This window comes from Cibotium barometz, chromosome 34 (assembly GCF_041138505.1).
Source record: "Cibotium barometz isolate CiBa-2024 chromosome 34, ASM4113850v1, whole genome shotgun sequence".
NCBI lineage: Eukaryota > Viridiplantae > Streptophyta > Polypodiopsida > Cyatheales > Cibotiaceae > Cibotium > Cibotium barometz.
The window spans coordinates 2,962,562-2,983,241 of NC_141079.1; the positions used below are offsets into that span (position 1 = coordinate 2,962,562).

At 47.4% G+C, this 20,680-nt stretch overlaps 1 protein-coding gene across 5 annotated transcripts in view; it reads right to left on the bottom strand.

The window, feature by feature from the left end:
• Positions 1-20,680, bottom strand: part of LOC147618610 (uncharacterized) — a 59,083-nt gene that overhangs the window by 13,174 nt on the left and 25,229 nt on the right. For 3 of the 5 annotated variants that reach the window (XM_086773634.1, XM_086773629.1, XM_086773631.1), the window contains one exon: positions 20,420-20,600. In XM_086773634.1, coding sequence (XP_086629760.1) covers positions 20,420-20,565 — 146 coding nt within the window. In that variant the 5' untranslated portion in view covers positions 20,566-20,600. The remainder of the gene's footprint in view (positions 1-20,419; positions 20,601-20,680) is intronic. The other 2 variants (XM_086773632.1, XM_086773633.1) reach the window with 1 other exon arrangement.

Consider the following 20,680-nt stretch of genomic DNA (forward strand, 5'->3'; position numbering starts at 1 on the left):
TGGCAGAGCACCTTTCGCATGCGAGAGATGTGCTTGCGCCACTCTTAGCCCACCTGTTCAATCGGACCCTTTGCAAAGGTTTCCTTGCCAGTTGGTCAGCGAATACTATAGTACTGATCCTGAAAGCGGGTGATCCTACGGGTTCTGAGTAACTATAGGACCATCATGGTTGGCCACGTGCTAGCCAAGCTCTATGGATCGGTACTAGAGCATGAGTTGAGCAAATGGGCAGAGACACATCAACATCAGACACATGGACAAGCGGGGTTCCGGAGGGGATACTCTACCCTACATCACATCTTCACGCTTCGGGCCATCATCGAGGAGGGCAAAGCTCATGGGAGGAGAGTATATTGTTGTTTTGTGGATTTCCGCAAGGCCTTTGAGGGAGGCTGATGCACAGGCTATAGGACATGGGGGTGCCCGCTGAGATGACATGGGGAGTCTTAGCATTGTATGAGAGGCCGGCTCCGGGCTCCGGGCTCCGGGCTCCGGGCTCCGGGCTCCGGGAGGGATGTCAGAGGAGATCACCAGCACTATTGGGGTGAAGCAGGGTTGCCCGCTATCACCCACACTCTTCAGGCTATACATTGATGAGATCTCCGACTACATTGACAAACTAGGAGGACCTAGAGCTGGCTTAGGAGGAGTGTTGATCCCTCTGTTTCTCTATGCCAATGACCTTATCTCAGATACACTAGAGGGGCTACAGAGACACTTGGATGCATTATGGACCTTCTGCTAGGATAGGGACCTTACAGTGACATTGTGAACCTTGGGAAGACCAAGGTAATGGTGTTTAACACCTCTGAACACTGGGCCAACCGGTTGCCCGAGTTCACCTATGGTGGGGAGACAGTACAGAGAGTCAGGAGATGTCTACTGTTGGGGTAAAGGCATTATGCCCACCCTTGTAGTGTGTACAAGCCCATAAGTTTTATAGTACATAGTACACTTAGTACTTTTAATGTACTAAGTGCACTATGTGTACTAGAGCAAATATACATGTGTGATAGGGGAGTCACACACTCATACTATGAGTTGACTTATCCCCACATGTCTCTCTCTCTCTCTCTCTCTTCCTTCTTCTCTGTGTATGTGTCTCCCACATGAAACCCTAATTCTCTCCCTTCAACTGGTATCAGAGCCACGGTTGTGTCCGTGTGTGTGCGGGTGTGCGGAGTCGTCTTCATCGCGAAGAAGAAGCTCGGCTATGGAGCCTTGAGCTTGGCACGAGCAGAGGAGAGCTTGCTGTCGTGTTGGGCGCTGCAAGACAGTGAGAGGGAGTGGCAGCAGTGCGTTGCAGCAAGGCGTTGGGCGTCAAACGCCTGGCCACAAGAGGGTGTAGCGCTAGACACTAGGCGGAGACAACGGCAACAAACAAGTCCCCGTCGCGTGTAGCGCTAGACACTAGGCGGAGGCAACGGCAACAAACAAGGCCCCGTCGCGTGTAGCGCTGGCCACTAGGCGGAGGCGGCGTCAACAAACAAAGTCCACACTCGCGAAGCGATTGCGCCCCAGCAGCAGCACCGGCTCAAACGCCTTGTAACGTGTGCAGAATTGGTCGCTGGTCGCCTACATGTGCTGCGTGTGCAGAACTGGTGCACCTCGTCTACAGCAGCTAGTAGAAGCCTGACCAGCAAGCAGCACGAATACAGCATCAGCACGAGTCAGCACAGCAGCAGCAGCAGCATCAGCACGAGTCCACAGCAGCAGCAGCATCCCTTCACGAGTCAGCAAATACGACGCAACACCCCCTTTCTGCAACATAAATCAGAAATTGTCTGAGGTATTTGCTTCAATTTTGGAATTTGCATGTCCAATCATCAATTGAGCAGGTACAGGTCCAAATTGCTCAGATTTTGAGCAAAATTGGCAACAATTAGGTGACATTGGTCACATTCCGCGTCAATTTGCAGGAAATTGGATGTCAATATTTGGGGCTTTTGATGTAATTGTGCCATTGGGCATTCATACATGCTGTATGATGTGAGCAATCTCACATTCGAGCCAAAATTGCAAGAAATTGCAGTGCAAATCAAAGGGCTTTTGTGTCAATTAGATTGATTTGCATGCAGGCACTGGCATTTGATGCTTTGGGCAATGTGTTGATGCCTGTCAAGCACTCAATGTGTCAGTAAATCAAGGGGCTTTTATGTATTGGATGTATATGTGGCCAGGGGGAAGCATTGTGAAGACTCTGGATGCCTTCATGTGCATTAATGTACCATTCATGATCAGAAATTGATCTTGAATCAAGGGGCTTTTCAAGATTCTGTGCTTGTTGAGCTTGGCAAAGCAGCAGGGAAGACTTTTATGCCTTGAACCCTCATAAATCCACTTACAGTCAAGGGGCTTTTGCTCAATTTCTGTCCGGGACTGTTGTATGCAGTGGTAGGGACTGTCAAGGTCTGATTTTCACTCATTCGGACAGCCAGGAGAGCATTTATTGCTACTGTACTTGCTGGTACAAATTTGGTACAACTTTGTACAAGTTTTGGCATGGCTGTACATTGATTTGAGTGAGGAAAAGGCTCATTTTCAGCTGCTGTACTTGCCGGTACAGATTTGGTACATCATTGGTGAGCACTTAGTACTGTTGTACAGTACTTTGGAAGGGGAACAGAGCACATTTAAGGTGCTGTCATAAATCTGCAGCAACCAGATTTTGGTGATTTTATCACATTCAGTGGGAGGAAAGTTGCATTCGTGCTTCCGCAGTGGGAGATAAACTTTGGGAGAACAACTGTGAGCACTTTGTGTGCTTTGGTGCAGTGTTTGCACATCTTGCAGGGAGTCAGGCATTGACAAAGGTTGCATATTGCTATGGCAACCATAGGTGAGAGCTCTTCATTGCTTCACATCAAGAAGCTTGAAGGCTCACATAATTATGACATTTGGCAAACCCAGTGCTATAATGTGTTGCTCCAGAAGAGGCAGCACAAGCCCATCAAAGAAAGGGGTGTAATGCCCGCTTCTCTTACTGCTGAAGAATGGGAAGATATGGATGATCTGGCAAGATCCACCATCATGTTGTCTGTGTCAGACTCTTTACTTTTCAGCATACGTGAAGAGAAGACAGCTTGGGGAATGTGGCAAAGATTGCAGGACTTGTATGCCCAGCAAAGTGCCTCAAGCAAAGTGTATTGGTTGAAGAAACTCATAGGTCTTCAAATGAAGGAAGGGGCGTCTATGACAGCCCATCTAAATAAGTTTAATGGTGTTGTCAGCCAGGTCATCAATCAAAAGTTGGCAATGGACGATGAGTTCAAAGCCACCTTTCTCTTATGCACTTTGCCAGAGAGTTGAGACACATTCAGGACAGCCACTAGCAATTCAAATGCTATGCTGTCATATGCAGATGTGGAGGGTGCTCTCCTTCGAGAGGAGATGAACAGGAAGAACAACTCTGTTGGAAAGTCCAATGCAATGAATGCACGTGGGAGATCCCAGCAAAAGGGTAAAAGCCAAGAACGGGGAAGGAGCAAGTCCCGCTCGAAAAAGGACTTGGAATGCCATTATTGTGGCAAGAAGGGACATTTCAAAAAGCAATGCTACAAATGGAAGAATGATCAAAAGGAAAAGGGCAAAGGCAAAGACAAAGACAAAGATGAAGCCAAAGATGCAAAGCCAAAGGGCAAAAGTGGAGTCAAGATTGAAGAAGTCAATGTGTCACATGCAGGTGACAGTGAGGATGAAGTCCTATTCATGTCTTCACTTGATGCCCATTCACTCCATGCAGGAGATGGTCATGGTATGCACTCATGGATCAGTGATTCAGGTGCCTCCTTTCATGTCACAGGTTGCATAGACTTGTTTGTCAGGTATACTGCTGGCAATGAAGGAGTAGTTTATTTGGGTGACAACCATGCATGCAAGATTCTTGGCAGAGGTTATGTGAGGCTTGTGTTTTCAGATGGCTCACAGCTTATGCTCCATGATGTCAGGCATGTGCCTGAGATCAAGAAGAATCTGCTTTCTACTGGACAGCTTGATGATGCTGATTATGTTACCACATTTGGTCGTGGAAAGTGGAAGATTAGTAAGGGCTCATTGGTTGTTGCCAGAGGCTCTAAGGTGGACACTCTTTACTTCATGCATGCTGGTGTTTGTCACCATGTTAATGTAAATGCAACCGAGCTGCCGGAAATCTCTATGTGGCATAGCCGGTTGGGACACATGAGTGTCAAAGAAATGGAGCAATTGTCTCGTTTTGGTTACTTGCCTTCTCTAAAGTTCTCAAGTTTTCAGTTTTGTGAGCATTGTATATATGGCAGGCAACTCCAGTGCCCCCACAAGAAAGCTCTTGGACAGAAAGATGCTCAGTTAGAGCTTGTGCATACAGATGTATGTGAGATGCCTCAGCTTTCTTTGGGAGGGGCAAAATATTGTGTGTCTTTTATTGATGATGCCACACGCAAGGTGTGGGTTTATCCTCTTCGTTTGAAGAGTGATACATTCTCAGTGTTTGAGAAGTTTGTTGCTCATGTTGAGAATCAAACTGGCAAAACACTGAAGGCTTTGCGTTCCGACAATGGTGGAGAGTATGTCCAAACAGTTTCAGGACTTTTGTGATGCTAAAGGCATCAAGAGAGAGCTCTCTACTCCTTATGATCCTCCACAAAACGGGACAGCAGAGAGGATGAACAGGACCATTCAGGAGAAGGTCCGTTCTATGTTGTCACATGCTGCGTTACCTCATGGTTTTTGGGCTGAAGCTGTTATGACAGCCGTTCATCTTATAAACAAGTCACCTAACACGAGGCTTGGTGGGAAAGTGTCAGAGGAAGTATGGACAGGGAAGCCTCCGTCCTACAAGCACTTGAGAGTGTTTGGTTGCGTTGCGTACGTGCACATACGCAGGGAAATGCGCACCAAACTTGATCCTAAGTCTCACAAATGCATATTCCTAGGATATGGTGACAGAGGTGAAATGGGGTATAGACTTTGGGATCCAGTGAATAGAAAGATTATACGCAGCAATGATGTCATTTTTGATGAAACATGTATGTATAAGGAGCCTGCAAGGCAACAGGAACCTGGCAGAGTCATCTTTGATGATGATGGACATCATGGACAACAACCAAGGGCTGTAAATCAGCCATTACAGCAGCAAAACCAGCCCTTAAATGGTGCTGAAAATGGTCCAAATGAACAGCCAGAGATGACAGAAGATATCCCTATGGGTATCCCACAGTTAGAGGAGATACCGGGCATGATATTTCAGCCTTATGGCATGGAACAGGAGCCACCAATAGGTGATATGCAGGCTGGACAGCAACCTGCAAATGATGGTCATTGGGTGTACGGAGGTCTACAAGACCCTCCAGAGCCCCTGACAAGTTTGTTCCAGGGGTTGACTACTTGATGCTCACTGACTGTGGGGAGCCCTCATGTTATAAGGAGGCTTTACAGAGGGCAGACAAGGCTCTTTGGGAGCGTGCCATGAAGTCAGAGATGGATTCTCTGCACAAAAATGGAACATGGAAGTTGGTGCATTTGCCTGCAGGCAAGAAGGTTTTGCCATGCAAGTGGGTTTACAGGCTCAAAGTTGCACCTGATGCACCAAGATACAAAGCCAGGTTAGTGGCTAAGGGCTTCAAGCAGGAATATGGTGTGGACTTTGATGAGATCTTCTCTCCAGTGGTCAAAATGACCACACTTAGAGCTGTGTCAGCTTTGGTTGCACATGATGATCTGGACTTGATTCAGATGGATGTGAAGACTGCTTTTCTTCACGGTGATCTCCATGAGGAGATATATATGCAATAGCCAGAGGGTTATGCAGTAAGTGGAAAGGAGAAGCTTGTATGCAAGCTGAAAAAGAGTCTTTATGGGCTCAAACAGGCACCAAGGGAATGGTATCATAAATTTGATACATTCATGAAATCCCAGAAATTCAGGAGAAGTGACATAGATCACTGCTTATACACCAAGAAAGCTTTGGATGGCAGTCTATTGATCCTCATCTTGTATGTTGATGATATGTTGATTGCCGGGAAATCTCGTAAAGAGATGGATGCCTTGAAGAAGAGGCTGCATCAAACCTTTGATATGAAGGATTTAGGTGATGCAAATCACATTTTGGGTATGCGGATACTTCGGGACAGAAATCAGCATGTGTTGTATTTGTCTCAGAAGGAATACATTGGCAAAGTTTTGCAGAGGTTCAATATGGACGGGGGGAAGAAGACTAGTACTCCTTTGCCTCCATATGTGAAACTCAGTGCTATGGACAGCCCACAGTCAGATAGTGGCAGGGCTGATATGGCCAAGATTCCGTATGCTTCAGCTTGTGCAGTCTCATGTATGCCATGGTTGCTACTAGGCCGGACATTGCATTTGCAGTGGGAGTGGTTTCTAGATACATGGCCAACCCTGGCAAGAAGCATTGGGAAGCAGTGAAAGGTGTCATGAGATACCTGAAGGGCACACAGGATATGTGCATATGCTTTGGCAAACAGGATGCATTAGTGCATGGTTACACGGATTCGAATTATGCCGGTCATCCAGATAACCGGAAGTCTACTACCGGTTATGTGTTTACATTCACAGGAGGTGCTGTGTCATGGATATCCAGGATGCAGAAGTGCACAGCCTTATCTACTACAGAGGCCGAGTATATTGCAGCCACAGAGGCTTGCAAGGATGATAAGGTTGCAACAACCAGCTGACGGAGAGTCAATGAAGGACGTCTTGCATGGCAAGGTCGGCCGAGGTCTTGACCAGCCTCGGTTCGATTAAAGAAGAGAGGGGAATGCCTTTTTTCAATGAGGCATAACATCATACATTTTGCCTTTAAGTGGGAGGTTGTTGGGGTAAAGACATTATGCCCACCCTTATAGTGTGTACTAGCCCATAAGTTATAGTACATAGTACACTTAGTACATTTAATGTACTAAGTGCACTATGTGTACTACTATGCAATATACGTGTGATAGGGGAGTCACACACTCACACTTGGTGAGTTGACTTATCCCCACAGCTCTCTCTCTCTCTCCCTTCTTCTCTCTGTGTGTATGTCTCCCACATGAAACACATGAAAACCAACTGGAAAGAGAGCCCACGTGGCCTCTAGATCCTAGAGCGAAGATAGAGCAAAGTGTTTGAGAAGTTTGTTGCTCATGTTGAGAATCAAACTGGCAAAACACTGAAGGCTTTGCGTTCCGACAATGGTGGAGAGTATGTCCAAACAGTTTCAGGACTTTTGTGATGCTAAAGGCATCAAGAGAGAGCTCTCTACTCCTTATGATCCTCCACAAAACGGGACAGCAGAGAGGATGAACAGGACCATTCAGGAGAAGGTCCGTTCTATGTTGTCACATGCTGCGTTACCTCATGGTTTTTGGGCTGAAGCTGTTATGACAGCCGTTCATCTTATAAACAAGTCACCTAACACGAGGCTTGGTGGGAAAGTGTCAGAGGAAGTATGGACAGGGAAGCCTCCGTCCTACAAGCACTTGAGAGTGTTTGGTTGCGTTGCGTACGTGCACATACGCAGGGAAATGCGCACCAAACTTGATCCTAAGTCTCACAAATGCATATTCCTAGGATATGGTGACAGAGGTGAAATGGGGTATAGACTTTGGGATCCAGTGAATAGAAAGATTATACGCAGCAATGATGTCATTTTTGATGAAACATGTATGTATAAGGAGCCTGCAAGGCAACAGGAACCTGGCAGAGTCATCTTTGATGATGATGGACATCATGGACAACAACCAAGGGCTGTAAATCAGCCATTACAGCAACAAAACCAGCCCTTAAATGGTGCTGGAAATGGTCCAAATGGACAGCCAGAGATGGCAAAAGATATCCCTATGGATATCCCACAGTTAGAGGAGATACCGGGCATGATCTTTCAACCTTATGGCATGGAACAGGAGCCACCAATATTTGATGGTCATTGGGTACGGAGGTCCACAAGACCCTCTAGACCCCCTGACAGGTTTGTTCCAGGGGTTGACTACTTGATGCTCACTGACTGTGGGGAGCCCTCATGTTATAACGAGGCTTTACAAAGGGCAGACAAGGCTCTTTGGGAGCGTGCTATGAAGTCAGAGATGGATTCTCTGCACAAAAATGGAACATGGAAGTTGGTGCATTTGCCTACAGGCAAGAAGGTTTTGCCATGCAAGTGGGTTTACAGGCTCAAAGTTGCACCTGATGCAAAGCCAAGATACAAAGCCAGGTTAGTGGCTAAGGGCTTCAAGTAGGAATATGGTGTGGACTTTGATGAGATCTTCTCTCCAGTGGTCAAAATGACCACACAGCTGTATTAACTTTGGTTGCTCATGATGATCTGGATTTGATTCAGATGGATGTGAAGACTGCTTTTCTTCACGGTGATCTCCATGAGGAGATATATATGCAACAGCCAGAGGGTTATGCAGTGAATGGAAAGGAGAAGCTTGTATGCAAGCTGAAAAAGAGTCTTTATGGGCTCAAACAGGCACCAAGGGAATGGTATCATAAATTTGATACATTCATGAAATCCCAGGATTTCAGGAGGAGTGACATAGATCACTGCTTATACACCAAGAAAAGCTTTGGATGGCAGTCTATTGATACTTATCTTGTATGTTGATGATATGTTGATTGCCGGGAAATCTCGTAAAGAGATGGATGCCTTGAAGAAGAGGCTGCATCAGACCTTTGATATGAAGGATTTGGGTGATGCAAATCACATTTTGGGTATGCAGATACTTCGGGACAGAAATCAGCATGTGTTGTATTTGTCTCAGAAGGAATACATTGGCAAAGTTTTGTAGAGGTTCAATATGGACGGGGGGAAGAACACTAGTACTCCTTTGCCTCCATATGTGAAACTCAGTGCTATGGACAGCCCACAGTCGGATAGTGACAAGGCTGATATGGCCAAGATTCCGTATGCTTCAGCTTGTGGCAGTCTCATGTATGCCATGGTTGCTACTAGGCCGGACATTGCATTTGCAGTGGGAGTGGTTTCTAGATACATGGCCAAACCTGGCAAGAAGCATTGGGAAGCAGTGAAAGGTGTCATGAGATACCTGAAGGGCGCACAGGATATGTGCATTTGTTTTGGCAAACAGGATGCATTAGTGCATGGTTACACGGATTCGGATTATGCCGGTCATCTAGATAACCGGAAGTCTACTACCAGTTATGTGTTTACATTCACAGGAGGTGCTGTGTCATGGATATCCAGGATGCAGAAGTGCACTGCCTTATCTACTACAGAGGCCGAGTATATTGCAGCCACAGAGGCTTGCAAGGAGGCATTATGGCTATCTCGGTTAGTGGTTGATTTGGGTTATACAGGGGATATTCCATTGTTGCATTGTGACAGTCAGAGTGCCATCCAGTTGGCAAAGAACCCTGTCTTTCATGCAAAGACGAAGCATGTGGATGTGAAGTATCACTTCATCAGAGAGGTGATAGAGAACAAGCAAATTCAGCTTGTCAAGATTCATACGGATGACAACCCGGCTGATCTGTTGACAAAGAGTTTGCCTCCAGAGCGATTTGCTCATTGCAGACACTTGATGGGCATTGGATGAGGCCAGTTTCAGCCTTGATATGGCCTTGTATATTATCATGTACATGCTGATTTTTCTTTTCCTTCATTTAAGGGCACTTTGCCTTTAAGTGGGAGGTTGTTGGGGTAAAGGCATTATGCCCACCCTTGTAGTGTGTACAAGCCCATAAGTTTTATAGTACATAGTACACTTAGTACTTTTAATGTACTAAGTGCACTATGTGTACTAGAGCAAATATACATGTGTGATAGGGGAGTCGCACACTCATACTATGAGTTGACTTATCCCCACATGTCTCTCTCTCTCTCTCTCTTCCTTCTTCTCTGTGTATATGTCTCCCACATGAAACCCTAATTCTCTCCCTTCATCTACCTTGTTGGACCGCGCTTTACCACAAGGACGGCAGCGAAGGACAGATTGACTAGAGGATATGGTGCACTCGGAGCCCTGGAGAGCCAGTGTGCACACATCCAGTTTCATGAGCCTCGGACGAAGCTCTGGTTATTTGACACGTTTGTTACACCAGTGCTTTTGTACGGCGCTCCCATCTGGGGGCCAAGTCTCTATCACAGGCGCAGGAGTGGATCTACAGCACAGTAGCCAACCTCGAGTGGAGGGGAGTTTTATGATGGGTGGGAGCAGGTGGAGAGACCACTAGTGATGATGATCTCCCGCATGATCAGGAGTAAATCATCAATACCACATGAGATAGTCCAAGCAGAGATGGGAGCCCCACCAATCGTAGCCAAGGCCCTCTTCCAGACGGTCACTTCCATACATAGGCTATGGAGCCTCTCCAGGCACAGATACTCTAGACTCGCACTAGAGTTGTCCAGACAGCTCGCATCACAAGGCGACACGGAGTGTTGGTATGCCCAGACTAGCACATGATTATAGCTACATGGTATGCATATGGACCACCTTCCACCTTTACAGTAAAGCCTGGACTCCCCCTTCCTGGAGTCGAGCCGGAGTGAGCTCAACAAGATCATTAGGATGGATATCATTCAGCTACACATAGCACGCACATGGATCACACCGGCCGAGCCACTAGGGACGAAGATGGCTTTCTACCGAGAGCATCTTCTCCACTTATCCCCTGATGGTTTTGTTGTCTGCCCAAGGTACATGGACATTCACCTCTCCTGGAGTCAGATGTGCTATTGGCCAAATCCGCATGTCATCACATCAGCTGAGGATAGAGACCAGTCGATACGGAGCCGTCTCCCTTGCCCCTGAGGATCGGATTTGCCAGCTTTGTTAGCTGCAGCCAGCCAGAGACTGAGGAGCACTACATATGTTGGTGCCCAGTGTACTACGAGATACGGGGGTGCTTTCATTGCCTCTTCCGAGATGGATTTGGGCCATTGTCCAGAGTGATGGACTACTGAGACCAGTGTTGCCTTGGCCTTTTTCTCCTAGAGCTGCGAAGACACCGAGACCACATCCTACGCTCCAGACACGGGGACATGTCCAAGACACAGGCCAATGCACCCTTATCGACTTCTTCAGAGTAGCACCGACCCCGCGCACCGTTGACCATGAGTCGATTGGGCCCCCACGGCCACCTCGAGGAGTCACCCTGGACAGAGCTGGAGAGCTATGTAGAGCACGGTGTCCATGACCCGCTCGGTCGCGGCCCTAGCCGAGACATTATCAGAGGATACAGGCGATATTGGCAAAGCGTTGTGCGGCACGACCTCAGCGCTTCAGTGTCATGTGCAAAGGTTTTGCCCATGGACATGTCCTGAAGGGGCAGCTAGAAAAAGAGACTAGAACCAGGGATTTTGGAGCATGAAGTGCAGATTTGGCAAGGGTTGGACTAGGAGAAGGACAAGGATGAGCTGTCGGCTGCAAGAAGGGTAGGTCGTGAAGTGATTTTGCAATAAATGTTCAGTCGGCTGGCCGACCAGCAATCGGCCAGCTCTCTAGTCACTTCAAGGGCCTATATTCTCTGAATTTAAATTTGCAAATTTCAGATTTATACAAATGAGAAAAATATGAGAGCAACTGGTACGGTGAGTACAATCCAGATAAAACCGGTACAATTTGTAGCAAGTACAATCCAACACATCAAGAACTTCACATGTGTGCAGGTACAACAGGTACTGTTTGTACAGCTGGTACAATGAATTCAGCAGGCAGGTACAGTCAGGAACAACGGGTACATATGGGCAGCCAGCAGGTACAGTAGGTACTGGTCAGGTATACGTGGGCAGTCAGCAGGTAAACATGGGCAGCCAGCAAGTACAGCACGTCCAGGCATGGGCAACAAGCACATCAAGTACTACAGGCGGGTACAGTAGGGGCAGCAAGTACATCAAGTACTACAAGCAGGTACAACAGGCGTGGGCAGCAATCGGGTACAGCACAACCAGATACAAGCGTGGGCAGCACTCGGGTACAGCAGCCAGGTACAAGCCTGGACAGCAGTCGGGTACAGCAGCCGTAAGGAGGCGATGGAGAAAGAGGCGATGCAGAGAGAGCAAATCCACCAACCCACCACATGTGGGAGATTTTCCAATAATGTTCCATGCAAAAGCCTTTATCAAAGGTTATAAAACCTTAATACATAATTAACACTTATGGGCACCCACACTAGAAAAATGTCTAGCCCTTCTTTTAAATGTGTGTGAACACATTGCCTTATAAAAATTAAGGTTTACTCTAGTTTATCGATTTTACCTTTTAAAAAGGGTAAAATGAAAATACTTACCACCTGTTCACACGCCACACCACCAAGTCAGCAAACAGCATTCCACGATACACTGGGGGCGTTCCCATCTAGTGTACTGGCACGACATAACAGGCAGACACGCAAACAAGTCATGCAAAAACAAATTTATGCATGCAGGCATAAATGCATGTGCACAAATAATGGACGAAATCTCTCTTTCATGAAACTTGTACAAGAGATTCCTGTCGGGCACAAAACTGGCGCGACAAATATAAATAAATATGTCCTGGTTTTTCTATGGAGTGACAGTTCCATAGGTATGACACCATCTTGGCCATACACGGGTGGCACCAACAGGCTCCCGTCCATACAGCACGAAGCAAATCACACACGGGTGACACGAAACTCGTTCCCGTCCATGTGATGCAGCATTGGTCGCACACGGGTGGCACTGACTCCCATCCATGTGACACCATAAAACTGGCCCTTTCACATGGGACACTGGCCTGGCCCCATGTGAACATGGCACAAATCTGGCCGCTCTATGGCGTGACAGTCCCATAGAAGTGGCTCCAGAAATGGAGATAGACCAAATGGTGACAAAAGGTTTTCGGGCAACGGTTCCAAGGAAGGATGATCCTCCAAGGGGTGGAGTGAGAGTGCCAGACTCATTTCTCAGGAATGAAGACCAAGACAGTGTTCAGAGAAAGGGCAGGAATGGATTGGGGACTGGATGGAATAAATGCATAGATCTTATTCAGAGTTTGGGTGGTTTTGGAGACCGGGCCGGGTTTTCAGGGAAAAGGGTTGCCAGAGATGGATGGGATGACAGAGGGACTCCGGGAACAGAATGGGATAATGACAGTCATCCAAGAACAGGTTGGAATCCCGTCATCAAGTTTCGCAAAGGGGGATGTCATGTGCAAAGGTTTTGCCCATGGACATGTCCTGAAGCTAGTTCTGAAGGGGCAGCCAGAAAAAGAGACTAGAACCACGGATTTTGGAGCATGAAGTGCAGATTTGGCAAGGGTTGGACTAGGAGAAAGACAAGGATGACCTGTCGGCTGCAAGATGAGCTGTCAGCTGCAAGAAGGGCAGGTCGTGAAGTGATTTTGCAATAAATGTCCTGTCGGCTGGCTGACCAGCAGTCGGCCAGCTCTCTAGTCACTTCAAGGGCCTATATAAGGGCACTAAAGCTTGTAGTTAGAGTCATTCACTCCCCCTTTGGCTGTGGGTCTAGATTAGGACTGTTTTGGGTGTTACTACCTTTTCATGGAAGGTAGCCCATGGCTGCAAGAATGTATGTACCTTTGGCTGTGGGTCTAGATTAGGACTGTTTTGGGTGTTACTACCTTTTCATGGAAGGCAGCCCATGGCTGCAAGAATGTATGTACCTTTTTGTACCATATGAAGATACTGAATTTCCAGACATCTCTCTCTCTCTCTTCTCTCTCTTCTGTCTGCGTTTTTGCATCAGCATGTTCTAAGATGGTGTTTAGGGCTGAAAGAAGCACCTCAGAGCTTCCGCATGTAACATTCAGCCTGTCTATGCTGGATTGACCTATGCGAGACATTATGGGATGAGTCTATCTCAGCTGCTTCCCATAGCCTACCATTTTTCCAGTTCCACACTTTTATCAGATATGCATTTTTATGGCAGTTGTATCAGGCCACTAGTTCCTCTTTGGCCACATGTTATAGCTAGTTGTTTTTCAGTTTATGACTTTCATTTTCTACTCGGGACATTAAGTTTCCTTGAGTTTTGGATGTATTGGTACTTTTGTCTCATAGGCCACTTTGGCCTCTTGTAGACGTTAATATCTCTCTCTCTCTCTCTCTCTCTCTCATGTTATCTAGGATTCTCCTACGGTCATGTAGGGAATTTGAACTATTTTTAGTTTTATCTCTATTTTCATTTTGTTGCCCCCGAAGTGGAATGTAATCACATGGATGTATCTGATTAGTCCTATAGGTCAGATGTGGCCTCTAAAGGACGTTAATATAGTTTTCTTTCTTCTTTCTTTCTTTCTCTCTCTCCCTCTCTCTCTCTCTCTCTCTCTCTCTCTCTCTCTCTCTCTCTTCGCCCCCCTTCCTGCAGTCGTTCTCTCTACCCGCCCTTGCTCAGGCCCCCAAGGCAGCAACATAATCCTATTTGCTGCTACTTGCCTCCCCACTTGCAGCTGGCCATCTATGGGGGCCACCAGCTGAGGACCAAAATTAATACTAGAAGGGGGACCCCTTCAGTCCAACATGGACAGCTCGCCGGCAACAAGGACTAGAGGTGAGAAGGAGAGGAAATACAGCTTGATTTGGGCGAGCACACAGAAGATCAACGACCCCCATATGAAAACATGCCTGACCACCATGAGAGAAGTATGCAAAATGCAGGATACAGACATTGAGCACCTAAAAAAGAAGCTCAGGGAGAACAAGGATAGTAATGACCTTAGGCGTGAGTTGCGTGCCTCCATGCAAGAGGAGATTGATAGGTGGAAGGCAGACATGCAGGCATACATGGCAACTCAGCTAAGCAAGATGCAGGAGGAAATGGTCCAAATGTTGGACGCAAAAACCAGCCACCACACCTCACTAATCACGGAGCTGGAGGCCCAAGTCGCAAGCCTTAAAGTGGAAAACGAGACCTTGAGGGCATGTACTCAATTCGAAGAAGGAGAAATTCAACTATCCCTCAATGATGAGCTGAATACACTTAGAGAGCAAATGAAGACCCTCCAGGAACAAGAGGAGAAGAAGGCAAACAAGGCAACCACATGGGCCGAGGTGATTAAGAAGACACTGAAACAAGTGGAAGAAGCGGACAGCTGGATTGAGGTTGCCAAGAAGCAACGGAACCCACCATCCTCCCCAAACATCATCAATGACACACTTGAAGAGGAGAAAAGAAGGAAGATTAGGGCATTGAATGTGAGAGTGGTGGGATGGAAGGAAGGAGCCTCGCCGAAAGAGGACGCCATAGCACTATGCAGAAAGCTGAAAATCACTGATACCCCCTTCGTCGAGGCATGGAGGGTGGGCAAAGACACCACCAAGGAACACGCACTCATCCTCAAGTTGGCACTCCCCCCATTCCAGTACAGCATAGAGGCCCCGCCATTTGCTCCCAGCCGCATAGAGCGGAACAGGGTTATCAGGAAGGACATTGTTAGATTGGATACTCAGAGGACATGGAGTTCACCTAGTCGTCCACTGGGGAGACGAAGATGGCCTTCTACAGAGATCACCTCCTATGCCTGACGGAGGATGGGTTCATCATCCGCCCACGCTACATGGACACACACCTATCCTTTGGGGTGAGATGTGCGATCGGCCAGATCCGCACCTCGTCTCACCAGCTAAGAGTGGAGACTGCCAGATATGGGCCTAGGGCGGCCGCACCAGAGACAGGATATGCCAGCTCTGTCACACAGAGCCCCAGACAAAGGATCATTACATATGCCGATGCCCTGTATACTATGAGATTCTGGGGAGGATCAATTGCCTCTTCCGAGTTGGGTTTGCACCACTTTCTAGGATCATGGACTTCCCGGATCAGAGATGCCTGGGACTTTTTCTTCTAGAGCTCCGTAGACACAGCGAGTCCTTAGTGAGATCCAGACCAGTTGTACTTGCTCGAGGACCAGCACGGAGAGCTCTCACCATAGTCACATGGGAACGCCGTTCCACTGGTGTGGAACGGGGGAACGTGGAGGAAGCCACCTTGGGAACGGTGGAACGTGGAGCAACGTTTTTTTTATTTTTTTTCCCTGATTCGCAAAACGGCAACGTTAACGTTTTTTTTTTTCCACGTTTTGGCAGCCGGCAGCCTATCCTTTTTTTTTTTGAATAAAACGGGTTACGGGTGCCCATCGTTTTGGGCACCCTTTAAAAAAGGCCCAAAATTTGGGCCTTTTTTAAAGGGTGCCCAAAACGATGGGCACCGGTTGTATTTAAAAAAAAAACGGATACCTGCGTTGAGTGCCGCCGCCGACCCCTAAAAAAAAAACAAAACAAAAAACGAATAGATTATGCAACGTTTAAAAAAAAGGTTGAAAGACGACCTGCAGGCTGCCCTGCAACGTTCAAAAAAAAAACCGTCAATATCAACGTTAAAAAAAAAACGTACCTCTCTGAGAACTTATAAAATCCTGCAGAGTGCAGCTGCAAGTACAGTGTGCATAGCCGAGTACAATCTCTCTCTCTCATAGCCAAGTACAATCTCTCTCTCTCTCTCTCTCATAAGGGAACCAAGACAGCTTTCTCTCTCTCATAGCCAAGTACAATCTCTCTCTCAAAGCCAAGTACAATCTCTCCCTCTCTCTCTCTCTCTCTCTCTCTCTCTCTCTCTCTCTCTTTTTGCCTGCTTTTAATTGTATATTTGTCTACTCATGTGTATTGAAATATGATAACGTGTCGTTCCGGATCCCGTTCCGGATTGCAAGGGGTCCCGTTCCCGTTCCGGATTGGCCCCTTGTTCCCATATCCGTTCCCGTTCCCTGGTGACTATGGCTCTCACCGACTTCTTCAATACCAGCACTCCGAGGGCCAATCCACCCATCATACCCAGACCACACACCAGTGCAGGAGCTCGGTTGAGAGGTGTGACACTTGACAGAGCCACTGAGTTATGCAAAGCTCGACGCCCCAGACCCCATGGCCCTCACCCACGGCCACGCCACCACAAGAGGATCCAGGCCATCATCTCCCATTATCGCAGGACCTTCTCGCGCTAGCTCAGTTTTACCACCTTGAGCACCATGTCACAGCGGCCCACGAGGGATGTATTAGGGTGATATGAGAGCTCTTTGCTCATGTACCTAGATCAGATTTTATAGTTCTAGATTTTTGTTATCTTTCTTTATTACTATTTTGTACCCATGATGATGTACCTCATGGATATGATGTAACCTTTTGGTCTCATAGGTCATTTTGGGCCTTTTGAAGACGTTAATACAACTTTCTTTCTTTCTTTCTTTCTCTCTCTTGTATCACTTCGTTCTCATAGGCCCATCGGGTCTTTAGTAGACGCTTAATCCCTCGTACCCCGATTGAGGATCCACACACATGGCACACATACGCAAAGAGCCTCTACCATATCCCTCAGCAGCCGCCCATACCACAGCCACAGGAATCCAGCCCTACCACCTCTACTTTCTTTACCGCCTCGATGGTAGAGAGAGCTATCCGCCGGTTACGGCATGGGAGATCGGCTGACCACACAGGTATACAGAGTGAGCATCTTATTTATGCAGTTGACACACTGGGACCCTTTGTTGCTCACCTCTTTAATAGGGCACTAGTAGAGGGCCTACCACCTGAGTGGACTATGCACACCATCGTGCCTCTCCACAAAGCGGGAGACATGCTAGACCCCAGCAACTACAACTACAGGACTATCATGATTGGTCATACATTGGGCCAAACTTTATGGCGAAGTGCTCGAGGCAGAGTTGAGCTCATATGCAGAGAAGGAGGGACTGCGAGCACTAGGGCAGGCTGGATTCCGACGAGCTTTCTCCACTATTGACATGTCTGATTGACCAGGCTAGGGCGCGGGAGAAGAGATTATATTGCTGCTTTGTGCATTTCCGCAAAGCATTTGACACGGTGCCACGAGAGAGACTCTTCCACCGCCTAAAGTCATTGGGGATCCCATCAAAGATGGTTTGGGGCATCTATGCTTTATATGAGCAGGTCTTCGGGCGCATACGATGCCCCAGGGGGCTATCTGATGTTATTACTAGCTCCATAGGTGTGAAGCAAGGATGCCCACTCTCTCCTACACTATTTGGGCTATACATCGATGAGGTGGCTAACTTCATTGGTCACAGTGGTGGGGACGCGGTAGACATCTCAGGTACCACAATCCACATTATGCTATAGCAGATGATATTATTCTGGTCTTTGAGTCGCGGATGGGACTACAGCACCATCTCCATGCACTCGATGACTTCTGCACACAGAGGGGGCTTACAATGAACCTTGGGAAAACCAAGGCCATGATTTTCCACACCTCAAGGCCGGTTCGACGACAGGCAATCTTCACACTAGCAGGAGGACAAGTAGAGGTGGTAGACTCATATGTGTACCTGGGGATTACATTTACGACTCCGCCAGGAAGATTTACTATGGCACAGGCAGCCAGGGATAGACTCACACGAGGGTATGCAGCTCTGGCCATGCTAGAGAGAGTGTCACCGGGCACACTTCCAAGAGCCCTGCACGAAGGGGTGGTTATTTGACACACTAGTCACCCTTGCTTTAATGTATGCTGTAGCAGTATGGGCACATGGGCTCGCCACCTCCACATGGTCTCAGATAGAGAGGCCTCTGATTCTCATGCTCTCACGGATGATCCGCAGCAAACCCTCCGTCCCACATGACATTGTCCGGACGGAGTTTGCTGCACCTCCTATGCTAGTAGAGGCCCTCTTCCAGACGATCTGCTCCATACAAAGGATCAGAGATATGCCATCAGATCGACTCTCACATAGAGCTTTTGAGGCGTCCAGGCAGCTCGCAGAGAGTGGAGATAGGAGATCATGGTATTCACAGATGATACAGTGGCTCACTCAGCATGGTCTTGACATAGATCACCTACCACCTTTCCAGTATGATATACATGCACCACACATCCAGCTCTCTCACAATGAGAGGAACAGAGTCCTTCAGCAGGTTTTATGGCAGCGATACACTCAAGAGACTTGGATTACACCCAATCAGCCTCTACCGCCGAAGATGCTATACTACAGAGATCAGTTTATGCGTATCTCAGCGGATGGATTCATACAGAGACCTGGATACTTGGATGTGTACATGCCTCACAGTGCCCGAGTGGTGATTGGCCAGCTCAGAGTGTCATCACACTAGCTTGAGATTGAGGCAGGTAGGGCAGCACGGATCCCCAGAGCAGAGAGCATATGCAGACTATGCCAGGAGGAGGTTGAGAGTGAGGAACATTATGTATGCAGATGCAGAGCATATAGTGTCATTAGAGAGAGATACACCACCATCTTCAGTGGACATCCCTCACTCCGCCAGATCATGGAGTCCGTAGACCAGCGTAGATTTGGCCAGCTCTTGCTACAGACACGGCGCCACAGAGAGACACTGCTACGGACTCATACCACAGGGAGAGGTGGGCGACAGCTCCAGCTCACTGATTTCTTCCAGAGATCTATCCCAGTGCCTACCCTGACACAGGAGGGGGTTATACTTCAGCGCGCTGCGGACCTCCGAGCCAGACAGAGACCGAGAGCACCAGGCTACCAGACTCCCAGACTACATCAGAGGGATATCACAGAGATATGGGCTCAACATCAGCACCATATCCAAGAGCGGCTAGCTCACTTACACTCACACCCGGAGATCATGCTCCGAGGTATTTTTGCCTCACCATCGCCTATGTATCACATATTACACCCCCATTATGGTACTGGCTGGAGCTAGACAGATCTGCATTGCATTCTTGTATACCTTGCGCATATAGGTTGCATACTGAGCCTCTAGCAGTAGTGCTCCATCCATCACACCCCCCACTAGCTCAATACTTTCATAGTTTATTTCATGTTCATTTTGTCCTTTTTTTTTCTGGACATCCAGAAGTCATTGACAGTGTGTCTCATAGGTCGAGTTCGGCCTCTAGTAGACATTAATACAGCTTTCTTTCTCTCTCTCTCTCTCTCTCTCTCTCTCTCTCTCTCTCTCTCTCTCTCTCTCTCTCTCGCCATAGATAGCAGAAACAGTACCCTTACAAGTAGGAAACATCGTTTCCCCTTTGCTTGCAGGCGTTTACATGAAGGAAACGCTTCCCAAATGGGAAACTGCAGGAAAAGGCATGGAAAAATGTTTCCCTTTGTTTCCCCCACCTAGTGTTTCCCCTCATTTCTATTTCCCCATTCCCCACAACTATGTTTTGAAGTTCAAAATGTGTATCTTAGCTTTGAAGCTAAAAATCCTGGCATGCTTTGTCGCTTTCTTGCTTTTTCCATGCTTTTACTTTCATTGCGTTTTTTGGACTTCTATGTGCTTCTTAGGTCTACACAGAGTGCATCATCCAGGTTACTATGACTATGGATTCATCCTTTCAACGCTTATTACAACAAAACATTCAGTTGCAATGCCATGTTTAACTCACTAGGTATGTTTTTGCATACTCTCTCCAGCGTGCAAAAAGGTTACATGCATACAGCAAATGAAAGTATAAATGACATGTCTTGTCACCAACCTTCCTGTCTCGAATCTTCTGAAAATCAACTGCTTCCTTAGCCTTGCATGCATAAGCCTATTGTTTATAGAAAGAAAAGTCTTCTCCGCATCAGAAAACGGTGTCGCATATCGAGCATTGATGACCTGTACCATGGTCCATGACATATTACTTGGTGTTTTCTTCAATCATTAGACACCATCTACAGGCAGCAGCAATAGGTAGTTAAGCACAAGATTTGTGAATATCAAAAAAACAATCGATGCAAATAAACTGGACACA